Here is an 18145-nt window from a genome sequence, read left to right on the forward strand (position 1 = left end):
TGAAGAAAAAGGAACTGTTGATGGGAATGTAAATTAATACAGTCCCTGTGAAAAAAAGTATGGAGTCCTCAAAAAATTAAAAACAAATACTACATGAACCAATAGTTCCTCTATTAGGTATTTACCCAAAGAAGATGAAAACACTAATTTGAAAAGATATATGTACCCCTATGTTTACTGAAGCATTATTTACAATATTGAAGTGTCCTTCAGTAAACAAATGGGTAAGGAAGATGTGGTGTGTGTGTGTGTGTGTGTGTGTGTGTGTGTGTGTGTGTGTGTATACATACATACACACACACACACACACATATATGATGGAATATTATGCAACCATAAAAAATGATGAGGTAGTGCCATTTGAAACAACATGGATGGACCTAGAGGGTATCATGCTAACTAAAATAAGTCAGACTGAGAAAGACAAATACCATAGGATTTTCACTCATTAGAAGAATCTTAAAAAAAAAGGATAAACAGAAAGCAAAACTGACCTATAAATACAGAGAACAAACTGATGGTTGCCAGAGAGAAAGACGGTTGGGCTTGGGCAAAATGGGTAAAGGAGAGTGGGAGATACAGGCTATCAGTTACAGAATAAATAAGTCATGGGAATAAAAGTCACAGCATAAGGAATACAGTCAATGATACTGTGATAGTGATGTATCAGGACAGATGGCAGCTTCACTTGCAATGAATATAGCATAATGTATAAGTTTGTCAAATCACTATGCTGTATACAGGGAACTAATGTAACACTATGTGTCAACTATACTCAAAAAGAAGAAGGGAAGGGAAGGATCCCCAGGGGCGCATGGGTGGCTCAGTCAGTTAAGCTTCTGACTACATCTCAGGTCATGATCTCACTATCCTGGGATCAAGCCCTGGGTTAGCTCCCTGCTCAGCAGGAGTCTGGTTGTCCCTCTCCCTCCCATTCTGCTCCTTCCCCACTCAAGCTCATGCTCTGTCTCAAATAAAATCTTTTTAAAAATCTGCATGTAAGTGGACCTGTGCAGTTCAAACCTGTCTTGTTCAAGGGTCAACTATATACAATCTATATGCTAAAAATCACAAAATGCTGATGAAAAAAAGCAAAGACCTAAAGAAATTGAAATACATGTCCAGACCACACCCATCAACTGGAAACCTCAACACAATGAAGATGTCAGTTCCTCCAAATTTAAATACAGGTTTAATGAAATCCCTATCAAAACTCCAGCAAAGGTTTTTGTACTACAGATAAGATTATTTTTAAGCTTATATAAAATGTTACAGGACCAAGAATAATTAAAACAATCTTGCCACAGAATATTGAGTCTCCACCGAGAGTCAGTGAAGTTTCCTACTTCAACAGTGCTTGGACAGAACCCAGCACTTGTCCCCCACCCTGGTGGCTGCTCAGAGTCAACCCTCTGCCATCTCCTCACAGTACCCACAGACTGTGCCAAGGCCCCCATTGCCACTGCAGCGCCATGCAGCCACTGCCACTTGACACTGCCTCTCCTCGGTGGCTGCCGTGATGACTACATCCCTCTTACAGTTGCACCAGAACTACCACCAGGACTCAGAGGTCGCCCTCAATCGCCAGACCCACATGGAGCTCTATACCTATGTCTCCCCATCTGTGTCTTACTACTTTGACCACAAAGATGTGACTTCGAAGAACTTTGCCAATTATTTCCTTCACTGATCTTAGGAGGAGATGGTGAGCTGAGAAACTGAGGAAGCTGCAGGACCAACGTGGTGGCCAAATCTTCCTTCAGGATATCAAGGAACTGGACCATGAATACTGGGAAAATGGACCGAATGCAATGCGGTGTGCATTACACTTGGGAAAGAGCGTCAGTCAGTCACCACTGGAACTGGACAAACTGGCCACTGAAAAAAAATGACGCCGTTTGTGGGCCTTCACTGAGAGTCATTACCTGAGTCTGGTGAAATCCATCAAAGAACTGGGTGACCATGTAACCAACCTGAGCAAGATGGGGGCTCCCTAACCTGGCATGGCAGAGTATCTTTCTGACAAGCACACCCTGGGAAACAGTAATAATGAGAGCTAAGCCTTGGGCTGTCTTCCCATAGCCTCAAGGGTGACCTCCCTGGTCACCAAGGCAATGCATCCATGTTGGGTTACATTTATACTATTTCTGTAAGTTATACCAAAACATCTATTTAACTTCTTTCATTTGTAATATTCCTTCAAAATAAATTTATGTGGTAACCCCCCCCAAATAATCTTGCCACAAAATATTAAAGTGGGAGAAATCACTCTACCTGATATAAAAGCTTACAGCAATCAAGGCAGTGTGGGGTTGGCAGAGGGTAAACACATGCAGCAATGGAACAGAAGAGGAAACCGGGAAATATACCCAAACCAATATACTCAACTGATTTTTGGGGGAAAAAAAACTGCATAAGCAACTCAACAGAGCAAGGATTATCTTTTTTTTTTTTTTTAAGATTTATTTATTTATTTATTTGACAGAGAGATCATAAGTAGTCAGAGAGGCAGGCAGAGAGAGAGAGAGGAAGGGAAGCAGGCTCCCTGCTCAGCAGAGAGCCCGATGTGGGACTCGATCCCAGGATCCTGAGATCATGACCTGAGCTGAAGGCAGTGGCTTAACCCACTGAGCCACCCAGGAACCCTAAGGATTATCTTTTTAATAAATGGTGCTAGAGGAATCAGACATCTACAGGCCAAAAAGAAAATCAATCTAAACCTCGTACCTTATAAAAATTAACTCAAAATGGCACACCAGAATAAATCTAAAGTGTGAAACTATAAAATATTTTTTAGATGAGAAAAAGCTTCTGGATTAGCGTTAGTGGAAGAGTTCTAAATGTGGACATTAAGGCATGATCTATTAAAAAATGATAAACTGAGGGGCACTTGGGTGGCTCAGTTGATTAAGTGTCTGACTCTTGATTTAGTCTCAGGTCATGATCTTGGGGCCATGAGTTCAAGCCCCATGTCAGGCTCAGCACTCAGTGTGTTGTCTGCTTGAGATTCTCTCTGTCGCCCTTTGCTCCTCCCCCAGCTCACATGCATGCTAAATAAACAAATAAAAGTTTTTATAAAAGGATAAATTGAACTGCATCCAAATCTAAAACTTTTGCTATGTGACTCAGTTACGAGGATGAAAATACAAGCTACGGTCTTGGAAACAGTATTTGCAAACCCTGTATCTGAGAAAGGATTCATAGCCATAATATTTTTTTTAAAAAGCTCTAAAATCGAGTGGTAAAATATGAGTCTTATTGGAAGATAGACAAAAAACATGAACATACATTTCACTCAAGAGGATATACAGAGAGTCAGTAAACTATAAGGTATTCAACATCATTAGCTGTTGGGGAAATACAAATTAAAACACGAGTTATGACAGCACACATACATACATATATACATATGTCTGAGACAGGGTCCTCACATTTCACTCTATGGGTAAGTGGCACCAGAAAGTTGATAAGCTCCTTCTGAGGAGAAACATGAAGGATCCACCAGGTGATTAAATGTAGGTAAGCACGGGGAATGTTTTAAGGTAGAACCAAATGACTGTTCTGTCTCTTTACTTTTTTGTTTAAAGATTTATTTATTTATTTATTTCAGAAAGAATGCTAGTGGAGGGAGGGGCACAGGGAGAGGGAGAGAGAATCTCAAGCCGACTCTGCACTGAGCATGGAGCCCAACGCGGGGCTCCACCCCACAACCCTGAGATCGCAACCTGAGCCAAAACCAAGAGTTGGAGACTTAACCGACTGAACCACCCAGGAATCGTTGTCTCTTTACTGTTAAACTATATGACCTTAGTGCTCCCTGACAAAGTTAAAAATGGATCCCACTGAGGAATTCTGCTGCCACAGCAGTTGCCATTATACACCTCCCCCCAAACCCGTTCTGATGATGTGTCACTTCCTGCTTCAGCCTCCAATCAGCCACAGTGACAGAAGCCCATGGAATGAGAGGTGAAGTTTGAAAGACGAACAGTCTATACTCTTCACTTAACCCAAGAGGCCACTGGAAATAGCCCAAAGACCCACTGAGGGAGATGCACATTGTTTCCCAGAAGTAAATACAGCTCAGCTTGTACTTTGGAACAATCGGTCAACCTTGCTACTTGCACAATTCGTCAGCAAAGGTTATGCAGTGCCTGAACAGGATCATGGCAGAATCACCGGGCCTCATCACCATCTGCCTTTTAGGATGTCTACTCAGTGCTGAATGTACAGGTTTGTTTCCTTTTTAAAGATACATTGAGCATGCTTGTCTTTTAGATATAGAAATGTCTGGCACTATCTTCTCCACTAAGTAATGATTACAGGATTTGACAGCAACGTTTAAGATTCTAGTTGTCAGCATGTGGGTTGGCAAATACTGGCTTTCTGGTAGCTGTGTCTTCTTAACTGTTAAAACTAAATAGATCTACAATGCTTAGGGTACTTTTTTTTTTAATGGACACTGTTAGGCTTGTGATTTGACAACATAGTTCTGCTTAGGAAACAGTCGCCTCCTTGGGTAAAGAAAAGTAAGAGTGGGAAAAATGTTTCAACCAGGAAACAGCAGACTATGAAGAAGACATTAACTCTGTCATTTGGGGTTTGTTTGGTTGGTTTTTTTTTTTAACTCACCACTTTGAAATCAAAATGGGATCCATCACACTAAAGCCACAAACGATGGCCTTATTTACACACAAAGTTTGATTTTAAGGTATCTGACGTGTTTCAAAATTTTACAACTATGTAATGAGGCAAGCCTCTAATTTTAAATATCCCTAAAATCATACACCTATGATTTTAAGTTTTATTTACAACAAACTTTTCATTACTAAGTTGTTACTTATCCCTAAAGTTTTTCATGAATTAGGAAAAATTATTTTGTTTCCGATTCTAAACATAGCAGAGTTAATACATGGGGAAATCCAATACTCACTTGAGCAAAACAAACCCAAGAATCAACATAAGAAGTAGGAACTTAGTTAATGCAAAGTGTATCATTTGGTTTTTTTCACAACTTCAGTGACTTTATGCATTTCCCAAAGGCAGGCACACAGGGAGGAAATTACCCCATTTAGGCAAACAGTGTGTTCTCACAGGAAGCATTTATCACCCTTACTTGTCAACCTACTATAATCAAATCTAGTGGCTGACTGCGCCGGGATCAGGGGTGCCAACCCTAAGGGTCCCCGGAAAACAGACTGGCCCCGTGTTTCCCATTCCAGACATGATGTCAGACTGAAATGCAGAAATGATGATCTGAGAACACAAAGGTTAAATCAAACTAGCCAAGTGGGTAGAGTGGAGAAATAGAAATTTAGCTGGAAATTTCACAAAATAGGACATAAAGCTAAGTCTTTACACATATCTCATCCGTGTGAGACCTAGGAGGACAAAAGATGCAAGCCCTTCCTTCAGGATAAGTGGTGAGATAATGGACGTTTCAAGAGGGCTGCTGCTCCCTTGAAGACCTCAGATGTTGGGAAAAAGGAAAGATATGGTGGGGGTAGCGGGAGAGAGTCGAGGATTTCAGTGCTGGGGAAATAATGGCTAGAAGAGATAAACCCGAAGAGAGGCTAAATCTATGACCCTCAGACAATACTGAGGAGAAAGGCAGTGTCATTGTGGAGTCACTGTGGTCAGAGATAACGGGCCGTTGTGGAGAGAGCCAGGGGAATTTCCGTCAGGATAGTCAGCACTCATGCAGCTCCGCTCCTCAACGGTCACTGGCTTCTAAAAGCAGTTTCTATGAATGCCTTTCAGAGATGTTACATTTTCATGACTGCTGCTCTCAGGTATTATTTGCATCCGTTTAGGATTTTAAAATCAAAACTGTCTGTGAAATCATTCAGTTTTATAAGGTGTATGGGCTGAGCTGTCTTTTGTTCCGAATGAATGCATGAAATGAAGGAATGAAAGAGAACTTCGGTCCATACACTTTACAGAACTTGACAAAACCGAGCAACTACTATGGGGCCAGGTGCTGGGGTGAGGTATCGGGGTACAGGGATAAACCAGACTCCCTCTCTGACCTAAAGCACCACAAAGTCAAGGTACAGTGACAAAATGTGTGCCAGGTGCTAAAAGACCACAGAGGAAGGAATATGTTAACTGGGAAAACACTTGACAGACAGTATCTTGGGTTGGGTCCTAAAAGATGAGTAGGTCCCCCTCCCTAACTGTCTGATCTAGGGCATTACACACAGAGAGAATCACATGTGTACTAAGATCCAGATCCAGGGGCGCCTGGATAACATCTACCATTGGCTCAGGTCATGATCCTGGGTCCTGGGATTGAGCCCTGCATTGGGCTTCCTGCCCCATGTGGAGCGTGTTTCTCCCTCTCCCACTTCCCCTGCTTGTGTTCCCTCTCTCGCTCTCTGTCAAATAAATAAATAAAATCTTTAAAAAAAAATCTAGATCCACAAAGAATGTGAGGCCTTTCAGGAACGCAGTAGGTTTTGAATATTAAATATGACAAGTGAGGTAGGATAGCAAGACAGGGTCAGGTCATCAGATAATGAAGTTCCGCAGTGAAGGAGCTTGGACAGCAGAACCCAATTACTGGGTCATCAGAAGCGTAATCGTGAATAGCACCGATGGCTGATTGAGGAATGCTCAGTTTGGCAACATTCTTTTTTTTTTTCTTATTAGGTTTTTTATTTCAATTCCAATATGGGTAGCATACCATGTTATATTAGTTTTGGGGGGTACAACATAGTGAGCGACTCAGCGATGGGATACATTACTCAGTGCTCATCCTGGTACATGTACACTTTAGTCCCTGTCACCCCCCTCCACTGACACCATCTGGGTGTGGAAGGGGAACAGGTTCAGAGAAGCGTGGAGGGTGCGAACTGGGCATCTGACATGATTACAGGACACAGCATCGTACCTCTGAGCACGGGCTGTGCCGTCTGACCACCAGCATCAAAATCCTGGCTCTGCCACTTCAGTGTGTTACCTGGGCCACGGGACTTCACCTCCCCGAAGCTCCATTCCTCTGGCTTACAATGAGATGACAGTCCTTATCTCGTGGGACTGCTGTGAGGATGGAATGAAATAATGACCCCAAAGCACTGAGCACAGGGTCCAGCCCTTCGGAGGTATTAGAGAAACATCAGCTCTGATTCGTCACAGGACAGTGCGCAGTGGGGGAGCTGGAAATAGGGTCTGGAATTCAGAAGAGAGATCTGGCCAGAGGTGGACATTTGGAACCCACTGTTGTAGGAAGGGCAGCTCCCATGGTGTGCGTGAGAGTTCCAGAAGTGAGCACGGAGAACATGGCGGCTGGCACAGGCCTGGCTGTAGCGAGCCCTCAGAAACCAGCATCGAGAGAGTCAGGGCCGGCCTAGGGGGAGGCAAGCAGGTCCCTAGAGTGTAACTGTACTTGCTTGCACTCACTGAGACACAGGGTCTCCTCACGTTTTGTTTCCTAGATGCCTTGTCTACCTCACCCTGGTCAAGACTATGGCGCGACCGGGCTGAGGCAGGAACCTGAGGGAACTCCGAACATTGAAGGGGCAGGCAAAGGGGAAGGCACTGGTTCAAGTGATGGATAAATAATAAGAGAGCAGGGAGGAGCCAGTAGAGTGACTTCATGGAAAGAGTACGGCAGAGGGGCGGGGGAGATCAAGCCGTGGAAATGTTTCAGAGCCGTGACCAAGTACACAAACTCCCAATGATCTTTAGGAAGTCATCGCTGATCCTGACTGACAACAGTCATTTCATTATGTGGGTGGGAGTAAAGAAGGGAAAGAGCCACAGGAAAAGCATAAAATGGAGTGTGAAGGCACCAGTATGAAGGCGTTAGAGGGAACTGAGAAACAGGCAGTGAGGCCAGCATGAGAGGGACAGGGAGAGAGAGAGAGAAGCAGCGTACACCATTACCATGTGCATGTATTATCTCACGGACCCTGTTGAGAACACTGTGAGGTAGATATTCTTATTATATGCCACTGTTAGCCCCATTTTGCGTTTGACCAAGTTAAGCTCCAGAGATTTTGTCACTTGCCTGACATCTCACAGCCAACAGGTGGCAAATGTATCATTCAAACCCAGGTGTGTCTGATCTGACTGCAAACCCTTGTTCCTCCACTCGGTCACACTGTAACTGGGGACAGGTGTAGGTGCCATCGTCGGGCTGCCCAGGGCCAAGCAGAGAGGAGGGCCTGGCGGGGCGGCCTCACTGTGTGACGGTATCCCTGCGCAGCTTGGTGCTTTTCTCCCACAGTGCTCAGCGGCAGATGGCCGCACTGACCCAGCCAGCGGTTGGCACTGTGGGTACTGCAGCACGGAGGGCGGTGTGAAGGGAATGGAGAAAGCTGTCAAGAATTGGAGAGAAAAAGTCTAAACTAAATTCCCAAAAAAAAGAAAAAAAAGAAAGAGTGAAGTCCAAGGGGACTCGCAGAGCAAGGGGGAAGCGAGGTTGTCAGGGGACTCAGACCCCCTCCATAAAGGGAACAGCTGCAATGCAAAGGAGGGAATACAGTCCCCCTCCCCCTCCTCCTTCCTTTCTCTTCCTCTTCCCTTTTTCCTTTTTCCTTTTTCCCCTCCTCCTCCTTCTTCTCCTTCCTTCTTTCTTCTTCCTCCTTCTTTTTTTGAATTCATGAGAAAGCAGTCCCAAAATGCCTGGAAACTTCATCTTCTAAGCACCTGGTCCTGTAGAGATCATACCAGATAGTCCCCTGATGAAAGGAACAATTCCAGCAACTTCCTGAGTTCCTGTTATTAATTATAGAGATAGATATGTTTTCAATAGCTACCTAGATAGATAGATATCTATAGATATGTACATATCTATATATATATCTATAGATATCTATCTATAGATAGACGTATATCTGTATAGATATATAGATATACGTCTCGATATCATATAGATATACATCTATATATACATATCTATAGATATCTAGATATCTAGATATCTATAGATATAGATATAGATAGATATAGATATATGTCTATATCTATCTATCTATATCTATAAATATATATAGAGAGAGAGAGAGTGTGTGTGTGTGTGTCTTAGATTTGAATGTGGCGAGAGAGGGAGGGAAGGAGAGAATCAGGAGCGTCCCTGAAGGCTAGGCAGACACAGCTCGAGTCAGTCACATCCTAAATCCCAGAGAAAGACTTTGGTCACCGGCATTCCCTTAACACATGCCAACCGAAGGTGTTGTGAGTCTGAAGATAAACAAATTAATGCAGTGGTTTTTCTCTAACATCTAGGGACAGACACTGAGGTTGTGTTTGCAGCTGGACCGCCGTTATTAGGCTTCTGTTCTTCCAAGAGAAATTTGTTGGGAAGTCATTTGGGCAACCGCGTCCTGAGAACACAGCTCAGCCGGGGTCATGGGTCACCCTGCAAGGATCTGCAATTAGCTATTTGCAAATGATGACAAAGTGTAAAGTTAACTGCTTATTTGAGAACTTTCTTTCTCATCCAAACTAAATTCAAATAGGACTGAGAATCTGACCTTTCATTACTGGAACTCTCTTGACTAAAAGCCAAATTGGATTTTAATTCCTAAATCTCCGTGTGTATACAGTACCAGGAGGACATCACAGATTTTGGCTCCATGCACCAAAGATAAATTGGTTTGGGGATTACTTGGATTAAAAACAAAGCCTTTCTTGAGAGATGTATTTAGCTTTCATGATGTTTTCTTTTTCCCAAACCTAAAGAATCGTTCTTTGGAATTTCAGTTTTTCTTGACCACGAAAATGCCACCAAAATTCTGAATCGGCCAAAGAGGTATAATTCAGGTAAACTGGAAGAGTTCGTGCGAGGGAACCTTGAGAGAGAATGTATAGAAGAAAAGTGTAGTTTTGAAGAAGCTCGAGAAGTTTTTGAAAACACTGAAAAAACCGTGAGTATTTCCACATAATATTCTTCAGACGCAGAGGAAAGTAGAGAGAACTAAAGAAAAAAAGAAACTTCTCTTTGGAATTTTAAAATATCTAACCATATATATGTACGAAAAATGTTATAAAGGGAAGGAATCGAATCCAAAATATCTTGAGTACTACCACTAACTTGTCCTCTTTTTCTTTATAGACTGAATTTTGGAAGCAATATGTTGGTAAGCAATTAATTTTTTTCCTCTAGCTGGTATAGGAAACATTTGGGAATTATGTATTGTTTCTCTGCATAAACAGACAATAGATTAAACTCTGTGAAAAACGGTCTGACTCCTTTACCCAAGACTGAATGGTGATAGAGGACAGGTTAATGGCGGCGCAGGCGGCTTTCAGCTGGCAGATAGGCTTCCTCCTCCCGAGGGCTTCAAGAAGACATTGTCACGCCCTACGCAGCTGGAAGGAGGGAACTGAGATGAGTGCACCTGGAGACTGAGTTTGAGAATTTTCAGTCTTTAGTAGAGAACGTGAAAATGCTGACTGACTTAAATGTTTACTGCTTCGAAGTCCTCCCGCTTATGATGGCCTTCGAGCCCCTCCACGATTGTTCTGGCCCTCCTTTTCCACTGGCCCTCAGACTCTCTCCTCCTGTTCTTCTCCTCACATGCAGGGTGGGGGCGGGGAGGGAGGCTTCGTGGGGAGGACAGGAGGCAGCCATCTTGGCCTCCCTGCTGCTCCCGGCACACTCCAGGCCTGCTTCCGCTTTGGTCTCTGACCAGACCGTTCCTTGAACTTGGAATGCTCCTCTTCCAAGTTCGCCTAGGCTCGCTCCCTCCCCTCCTTCAGCTCTTCACCCAAATGTCACCATCTCGATGAAGCCTAGCTTGCTTACCTGTTAGTACTTCAACCTGCCTCCCCATAACTGCATCACTGAGGTACCACAACCTCCTCCTATTTTTCACAGCACTTTTCACCAGTGGAGGTAACATATAATAAACCTGCTTACTTCCACAATTTATTATCTATTTTCCCCACTTCATTAGAATTCAAGCTTCACACTGGCAGGGGTGTTCAAGGGTTTTACTGATGTCAACAGTACCTCGAACACTACCTGGTCCAGAAGCACTGAGTAAATATTTGTTGAATGAATTGACCAAAAGGAGGAACAGTAAAAACTTCCATGACAGCTGAGCTTTGAAACTAATGTAAAATCCAGCAGCAGGATATTGAGGCAGCAGCCGTTCCAGAGGTTGGCTTATGTGAGACCATCCGCATGGACAGAACCTAGACAGCAAATTCACTGAGTTCCAGCAATTGGAGATCCAGTGCTAGGTTCCACTCACTATTCTGAAACTTGTTCATGCTCCAGTAACTCAATTTCTCCACTTCTGTTTTTAACTTCTGAGGAAGGATGAAGTCCACTCCATTACATTTACTTTCTAGGCCTTTCCTTACTTTTAGTAATGCAGGCTACCAGGCCAATGCTCTCCTCAGGTAGTCCCCTGCAGTTAGTCCAAATGAGTCTTTTTAGTCCTTATTTCCATTATATTTAAAACCTTAAATCTTGTGATTTTTTAAGATTTTCTTTTTAAGTAATCTCTACCCCCAACACGGGGCTTGAACCCACAGCCCTGAGATCGGAAGTCACACACACCACCAACTTGAGCCAGTCAGGTGCCCCTTGTGATAGATTTTTTTTAAAGATTTTATTTATTTGCCAGAGAGAGAGCACAAACAGAGGAAATGAAAGGCAGAGGGAGAGAAAGAAGCAGGCTCCTGTTGAGAAGAGAGCCCAATGTGGGACTCGATCCCAGGACCCTGAGACCATGACCTGAGCTGAAGGCAGAGGCTTAAGCCTCTGAGCCACCCAGGTGCACCCCCCTCGTGATAGATTTTTAAAGTAAATCAATTTCTACTTCCCCACCCGCCTCCACAAACTCCGGGCTGTATTTAAATTCCCATGACCTGGGGCGTCTGGGTGGCTCAGTGGGTTAAAGCCTCTGCCTTCGGCTCGGGTCATGATCCCGGAGTCCTGGGATCGAGCCCCACATCGGGCTGTCTGCTCGGCAGAGAGCCTGCCTCTCCTCTCTCTCTGCCTGCCTCTCTGCCTACTTGTGATCTCTGTCTGTCAAATAAATAAATAAACAAAATCTTTAAAAAAAAAATTCCCACGACCTGTTCATTGCCCACCCCACTCCCCAGCAGGGGTTAGTCAGAACCCCCTAAGCACTATATTTTGAAGCTGAGTCCCTGCCTTCTGGGTCAAAGGCCATGTTGTTTACCGCATCCAGGGTAAAGAGATCTCAGAAACCTCAGGGGCATGATTCGGTCACTACTGCTTCATCCTCCAAAAACCAGAACAAAGAAGCAAAAAGAAAAGAGCTCCCCACCTCTTTTCAGTTGCAGTCAAGTTTCCTAACCACCCCAAAAGAGCTGATGGTGTTTCACATACTGCCAGGTGCATGCCCCTCACACTATCCTCTTATCAACGGCCTTGTCCTCTACTATCAACGGCCTGGTTGAAGAAAGAAAGATCGTCCAGGCACATGAGCCAGCGGCCGTCAAGCTCTTGGCGGTTCACAGAGCGCCTGCCCTATTTCATCCGCACACCAACCCAGCGAGCGGAGCATTATCAACCTCAGTTTACAGGGGACACGCAGGCTTAGGGAGGCTCAAAGACTTGCCAAAGGTCATCCAGTTGGGGAGTCACAGAGCCCAGAAGGGAACCCAAGTTCTCGAAAGAGCGAGCCCTTGCTCTCACCATCACCCCTCCCAGCCTTCAGATCCGGGGGCTGTTACTCATTAAACAACAACCGGAAGCTCTCACTTGACAGGGCCTTGTCCCTTGTTGTCTTTGACCCCTACTGTCGGTGGCTTCGCCTGAGCCCAAAGTACACACACACAAGCACCCAAAGGAGGACTAAATGCGGGATAAAATGACACTCGTTTTAAAGCTATGTCTCAGCAAATGAGTTGCTGTGTAGCTGGCTGCAAGCCCAGACCCTTTCAGTGCAACATCCTAAATAATTCAGATCCGCTGGTCTATAATATAAAGTGCAAATGTAGCTCGTTTTTTAGACCAGTTTGAACATCAATAATAATAAACCAGAGATAACGTATTTTGTTTTCATAGAATTGGAACAAATTGAACTATCTGGGCAAGAGCACAGTGGGTCAAGGGGTTAGAGGGGACAGGGTCTAGTCTTTTATGGCAAGCAGATTTTCCAGGGAGGGACTATTTCTGAGAAAGGGACAGGAGTCCTCAGTCAAGAGGAGCTAGACGCGTCCTACTGACCAAGGGTGACAGGTGAGCCGCACCTCCCCCTCCTACGAGCAACCTCCCCGCTAGAAGGGGGAAGGGGAAGGTTTGCTCCAAAGTAGGACCGAGAATTAGAAATTTCTCTTTCTTTTCCCCTTTTCTCTTTCTTTCATTGCTGGGCCATCTTGACCTCTTACTCTTGCTGTCCTAGCTCTTATTTTGTCTTCAGGGCTGTTTCTTTTAGCTCCGAGTGTGTACCCGGCACCCTTCTGGTTCTATTCATCCCTTTCTCCAACAGCTTCCTTAGAAGTATGGATGGAGCAGGAGCTTTCAGAAACCAGACTCAAAGCTTCCCTTCTCATCCTGACCCTTCCCCTCTTGCCTGTTTCTTCCTCATGGTTTCCTACCACAGGTGTCTTCTAAGGCTCTCAAGAACTCTGTGAATATAGAAACTTCAGGAAAGGCAGAGAGGAAATACAGCCAATTTACACATTAATAAAGCAGAACTTCAGAACCTTTTCCTTTTCAATTGTTTGTGGGAAAAGTGGTTTCTCACCTGAAACTAATATAACAGTGTTTTGTCAACTAACAGGAATTAAAATTAAAACTTTTTAAAAAATAAAATAAATTTTAAAAACTACAACTTTAAAAACATTTCTATTAGCATGTAATGTATTATTTGGCAAATAAAATATAAAAATAAAATTTTAAAAAAATAAAATTTTAAAAAATTACAACTTTAGAAACAATTTTTATCAACATATAATGTATCATTTTGCAAATAAAATATAAAAATAAAATTTTTTTAAATAAAATTTTAAGAACTACAACTTTAAAAACAATTTTTATTAACATATAATGTATTATTTTGCAGATTAAATATAAAAGTAAAATTTTTAAAAAACAAAATGTTAAAAATTACAACTTTAAAGACAATTTTTTATTAACATATAATGTATTATTTCGCCCCAGGGGCACAGGTGTGTGAATCATCAGGCTTACACATTTCACAGCACTCACCATAGCACATCCTTCCCCAATGTCCACCACCCAGCCAAAAATTTTTTTTAACAAAAAGAAAAGCTGCTTCTCACTTTACCTAGACCATCTGGGACCTAAGTCAGAGACAGCAGAGTCTCTTTTAGCAGGGAGAGACGCTTCTGGCGGCTCTTCCATTGTCTCGAACCATGACTGCATACTATACTTTTAAAAAGTTAATGATACCAGAAGGAAGTAGAGGCATTTGCTCCGAGCTGAGGCTGCCAGTTCTCTGAGGGGAAGTACCATGTGCTCCCCAGCTCGCATGTTCTGCTAGACCTCCCGTAGTGGGCCCTGCGTGACACAGAGTTACCAACCGATGAAGTGCTGGGATTTGGTTTAGAACCAACTTGTCATCGTTCTGGAAGAAAGGAATGCAAACCCTTTTCCTCCAGGCACATATAGTCCATGTCTAACCTCGGACTTTCCTCTCCCTCCTCCTCTTCCCTTGGTTGCATAAACTGCCTTCCTCAGAGCAACTTCCTAGGACAGTAGCAGCCTAAGAACCTTTGTTCGGGTTGTTCTTGGAAATTCAGGAAGATGGGGGCAACCCCTCAACAGCAGCGTCAGCAGCTCTGACCCTAAAATCAGGCTCTGCTCCCCAGGAGTCTGTGCACAGAGGCGTTCGAAGCACCTGATTTGCTAATTCAACTTTCTTAACCTATCTCAAAGATGGAGATCAGTGTGAGTCCAATCCATGTTTGAATGGTGGCGTATGCAAAGATGACATCAATTCCTATGAGTGCTGGTGTCAAGTTGGATTTGAAGGAAAGAACTGTGAAGTAGGTAAGTAACCACTTTTTGATTACTCGTGGTTCCACATTTTCCTGTGGAACCAGATGAAACCGGAAAGTGCAATATTTATGTATCATAATTTTCTCTTAAAAACATTCTTATTGTGGTAAAGGACACTTAACAGAAGATCTATACTCTTTTTTTAAAGATTTTATTTACTTGAGAGACAGAGGGAGAACACGAGCAAGGGGAGGGGCAGAGGGAAAGGGAGAAGGTGACTCCCTGCTGAGCAGGGAGCCCCACAAAGGGCTGGATCCCAAGACACCCTGGGATCAGGACCTGAGCCAAAGGCAGACGCTTAGCTTACTGAGCCACCCAGGTGCCCCAGGAGATCTGTACTTGTAACAAATTTTGAAGCTTACAGTACAGCACCTCTCTAGAAGGCCTACATCTTGCATAACTTAAAAGTTTATACCGGCTGAACAGCAGCTCCCCCATTTCTCTTTCCCTCGGCCCCTGGCAAGCACAACTGTGTTCTCTGTTTCTATGTGTCTGCCTATTTTCGACACCTCAAATAAGTAGAATCATGCAGTGTTTGTCCTTCTGTGACAGGCTTGTTTCCTTGAGTGTCATGTACTCCAGGTTCAACCGTGCTGTTGCACAGGACAGGGTTTCTTTTTTTCAAAAGGCTGAATATTGAACCATGTAAAGCATATACTTTCCAAGCTTATGAACATTCATTTGATCTGTAGTCCTAGTTTCTTGGATGAGTTTAAGAAACCACAGTAAGAGCAACAGTAATTAATATATGGCAGCTAATATTAAGGGATAATGACGCTCTCCTCATTTATTAATCCTCAGTATAACCGTAGGCCCTCAGTGCCATTACTGTCTCCATTCTGTGCAGATGAAGAAATTATATAGCTCAGATAGCTCAAAATCACAGAGGCTATCTTTGGTTGGGCCTGAACCTGAACTTTAGTTGGTCTGCCCCAAACCCACACTTCTATCTACAAAATGCAAAGAAAACCAAACCCATAAAATTGTTTGAACTCAGGACTAAATTGTTGTCAACACAGGCAGTGGAAAACAGTGAAATATAGAACTGAGAAATGGTGAGGCCAATTCTCCATCAAACAGGCACTTCTCTGCACACAGTAACCACTTCCCATGTTAAATTTGTTGACAAAAATCGGAGCTCACTCCTGCATTTCACTATGTGGATTACACTGAAAAAGTTACATGGCAAATTTAGGAGCAGGATGCCTCTTTCCTCCTCATAGCCTAGAATATTCTCCCCCCTTGGGATTTTGGCAAGTGGAGCAGTAAATCCCCAAGTCCTTCTCCTACTTGCTTATTATTTCTGGATGCAAGATTACTGGTATTATGGTTGTGAAAGGCACACCATGCTAATGACAGAGTCTCCCTCTCTCTCCTGAAACTCCAGATGAATGGAGATGCTATTCTAGGGAAAGAATTTAACAGCACAGGCTACCTGACTAAGGGCGAAGAGTAGAAAACTGGCAGGACTCTATATATTAAGACTTTCCAACGATGCACCCGACACAGATGAAAGAGGCATAAAACAAAATGAAACTCAGCAGCGGCAGCTGTCCTACAGGGAAAGGAAAAAAGTCACCCGTAATGTTGTTCAGAAATCTTTTGGGGACTAAAGAGGACCCCATTGATCATCTCCCTTTGAGAGCTAAAAGACAAAAAGAGAATAGAAGATAACAAAAGGAAAAGGTGGCAGTGTAATAACATTTAAAAAGAAAGAAAAGAATGGATACAGGTGGGTGAACCGGTACCCCCCCCCTCGGACCCGCATTCCCTCAGATTTCCCAGCATGGGGGCAAACCAGCACCTCTGTTGCCTTTCCTGTGGGTGTGGTAACTCCTGCAAGATCTCTGCAGTGCTACTTCCATCTGGAAGGCTCCAATTTCAAATTCAGATTTCCGTAGATAAATCTGATCCTGCTATTATGGAAACCGAGGGGATCTTTGGAGTCGTTACTCATTATCAGCTTAAATAACATAGCCATTGGAGCTGAGGGAATGAATTACCTCAGTTAGTCTCAGTTCAAAACCAAGGGCACATTGTAGTAGAGCGTAAATGAAAATAGTGTTTAGTGAGGCGTCTGGCGGCCTCAGTGGGTAGAGTGATGTGAGTTCAAGCCCCACGGTGGGTGCAGAACTTACTTTTAAAAAAATAAACAAAATGAAATAAAATTAGGAGCAATTGTTTAAAAATTGTGTTGAGCCTTAAATATTTCTAAATGTCTTTAGTTTAAATGAAGACACTTTAATGGAGGAGAATTGCCCTGAGGAATGTAATATAAGCAGAGAATTTCTATAACAGGGTTTGCTTCCCGTGCGAGGCTGCACAGCACAGCAGAAGTAAGTCTAGAGCGGCCTCAGATTCCGCACACTTGGGTCTGGGAAGGGCTCTGCTGATGCCCTTGCTTTGACCACCGTATCTGGCCTCTAGGGAGCCTCGCTCTCCCCCAGCATCCCTGATCCAGGTTGAGAAAAATCCTCTTGGTACTGTTGGTTCAGAGACAGAGTGGGAATTCTCCCAAAAATCCTTTATCTCAGACAAGGGGAAAGCAGAAGCATGTACAAAATCCCATGTAAGCTGTTGCTTCAAACTGATCAGCAGACTGACCTCAAAGGCTGCTAGATGACATAGTTTACAGAGCGTCGATACCCCAAATTTCTTGCCTCACCCTTGTCTTGGAAAAAAAAAGTGGGGGCCACGGAGATTTCCATTGTTCGTCGGGCTCCTCTCTGGGAGAAGGAGGTACAAACACTCAAGGCCTATTCTCAAGTTAAAAGAATAACAATGGACTGGCCACTGCGTCCCTGTGGTTAGAATAATGACCCCTGTGGGTCCCCATTTACACATCAGGTCTGAGACCTTGCCAGACAGATCAAGGTCTGTAAGAACTTGGGTCATTCCTCTCCCGTCTAAAGAGCACAAGAGACATCTACCCACAGGAAAAATCACAAGCACATAAACACTTTTTACACTTTGCTGACACATTGTTGTAGACATCACACTTATTTACTGAGTATTGCTGTGGGCTGGAGAAAAGAAAATATCTTGAGTTTAGCTAATTACCAGCATATTCTATAGTAAGCTGGTCAAATAGAACATCTTTTGTCTGAGCTTTGGTGTTCACATGACGGAATATATAAGGGAAGATGAAGGCAGAGTCAAAGAAAGCAGAGCAGGATAACTTTGGTAGTAGGCCTG

The 18145-nt window shown here is 43.5% G+C and overlaps 1 protein-coding gene and 1 pseudogene across 1 annotated transcript in view; both read left to right on the plus strand.

The window, feature by feature from the left end:
* The first annotated feature begins 555 nt into the window (after nucleotides 1–555).
* LOC116582375 lies at nucleotides 556–2114 on the plus strand (annotated as a pseudogene).
* A 1859-nt stretch (nucleotides 2115–3973) lies between these two features.
* F9 (coagulation factor IX) overlaps nucleotides 3974–18145 on the plus strand; it is a 32863-nt gene continuing 18691 nt past the window's right edge. The window contains exons 1-4 of the mRNA XM_032331272.1: nucleotides 3974–4230; nucleotides 9706–9869; nucleotides 10058–10082; nucleotides 14828–14941. Of these exons, the coding sequence (XP_032187163.1) occupies nucleotides 4143–4230; nucleotides 9706–9869; nucleotides 10058–10082; nucleotides 14828–14941 (391 nt within the window). The 5' untranslated portion in view covers nucleotides 3974–4142. The remainder of the gene's footprint in view (nucleotides 4231–9705; nucleotides 9870–10057; nucleotides 10083–14827; nucleotides 14942–18145) is intronic.

This window comes from Mustela erminea, chromosome X (assembly GCF_009829155.1).
Source record: "Mustela erminea isolate mMusErm1 chromosome X, mMusErm1.Pri, whole genome shotgun sequence".
In the NCBI taxonomy this organism is placed as follows: domain Eukaryota; kingdom Metazoa; phylum Chordata; class Mammalia; order Carnivora; family Mustelidae; genus Mustela; species Mustela erminea.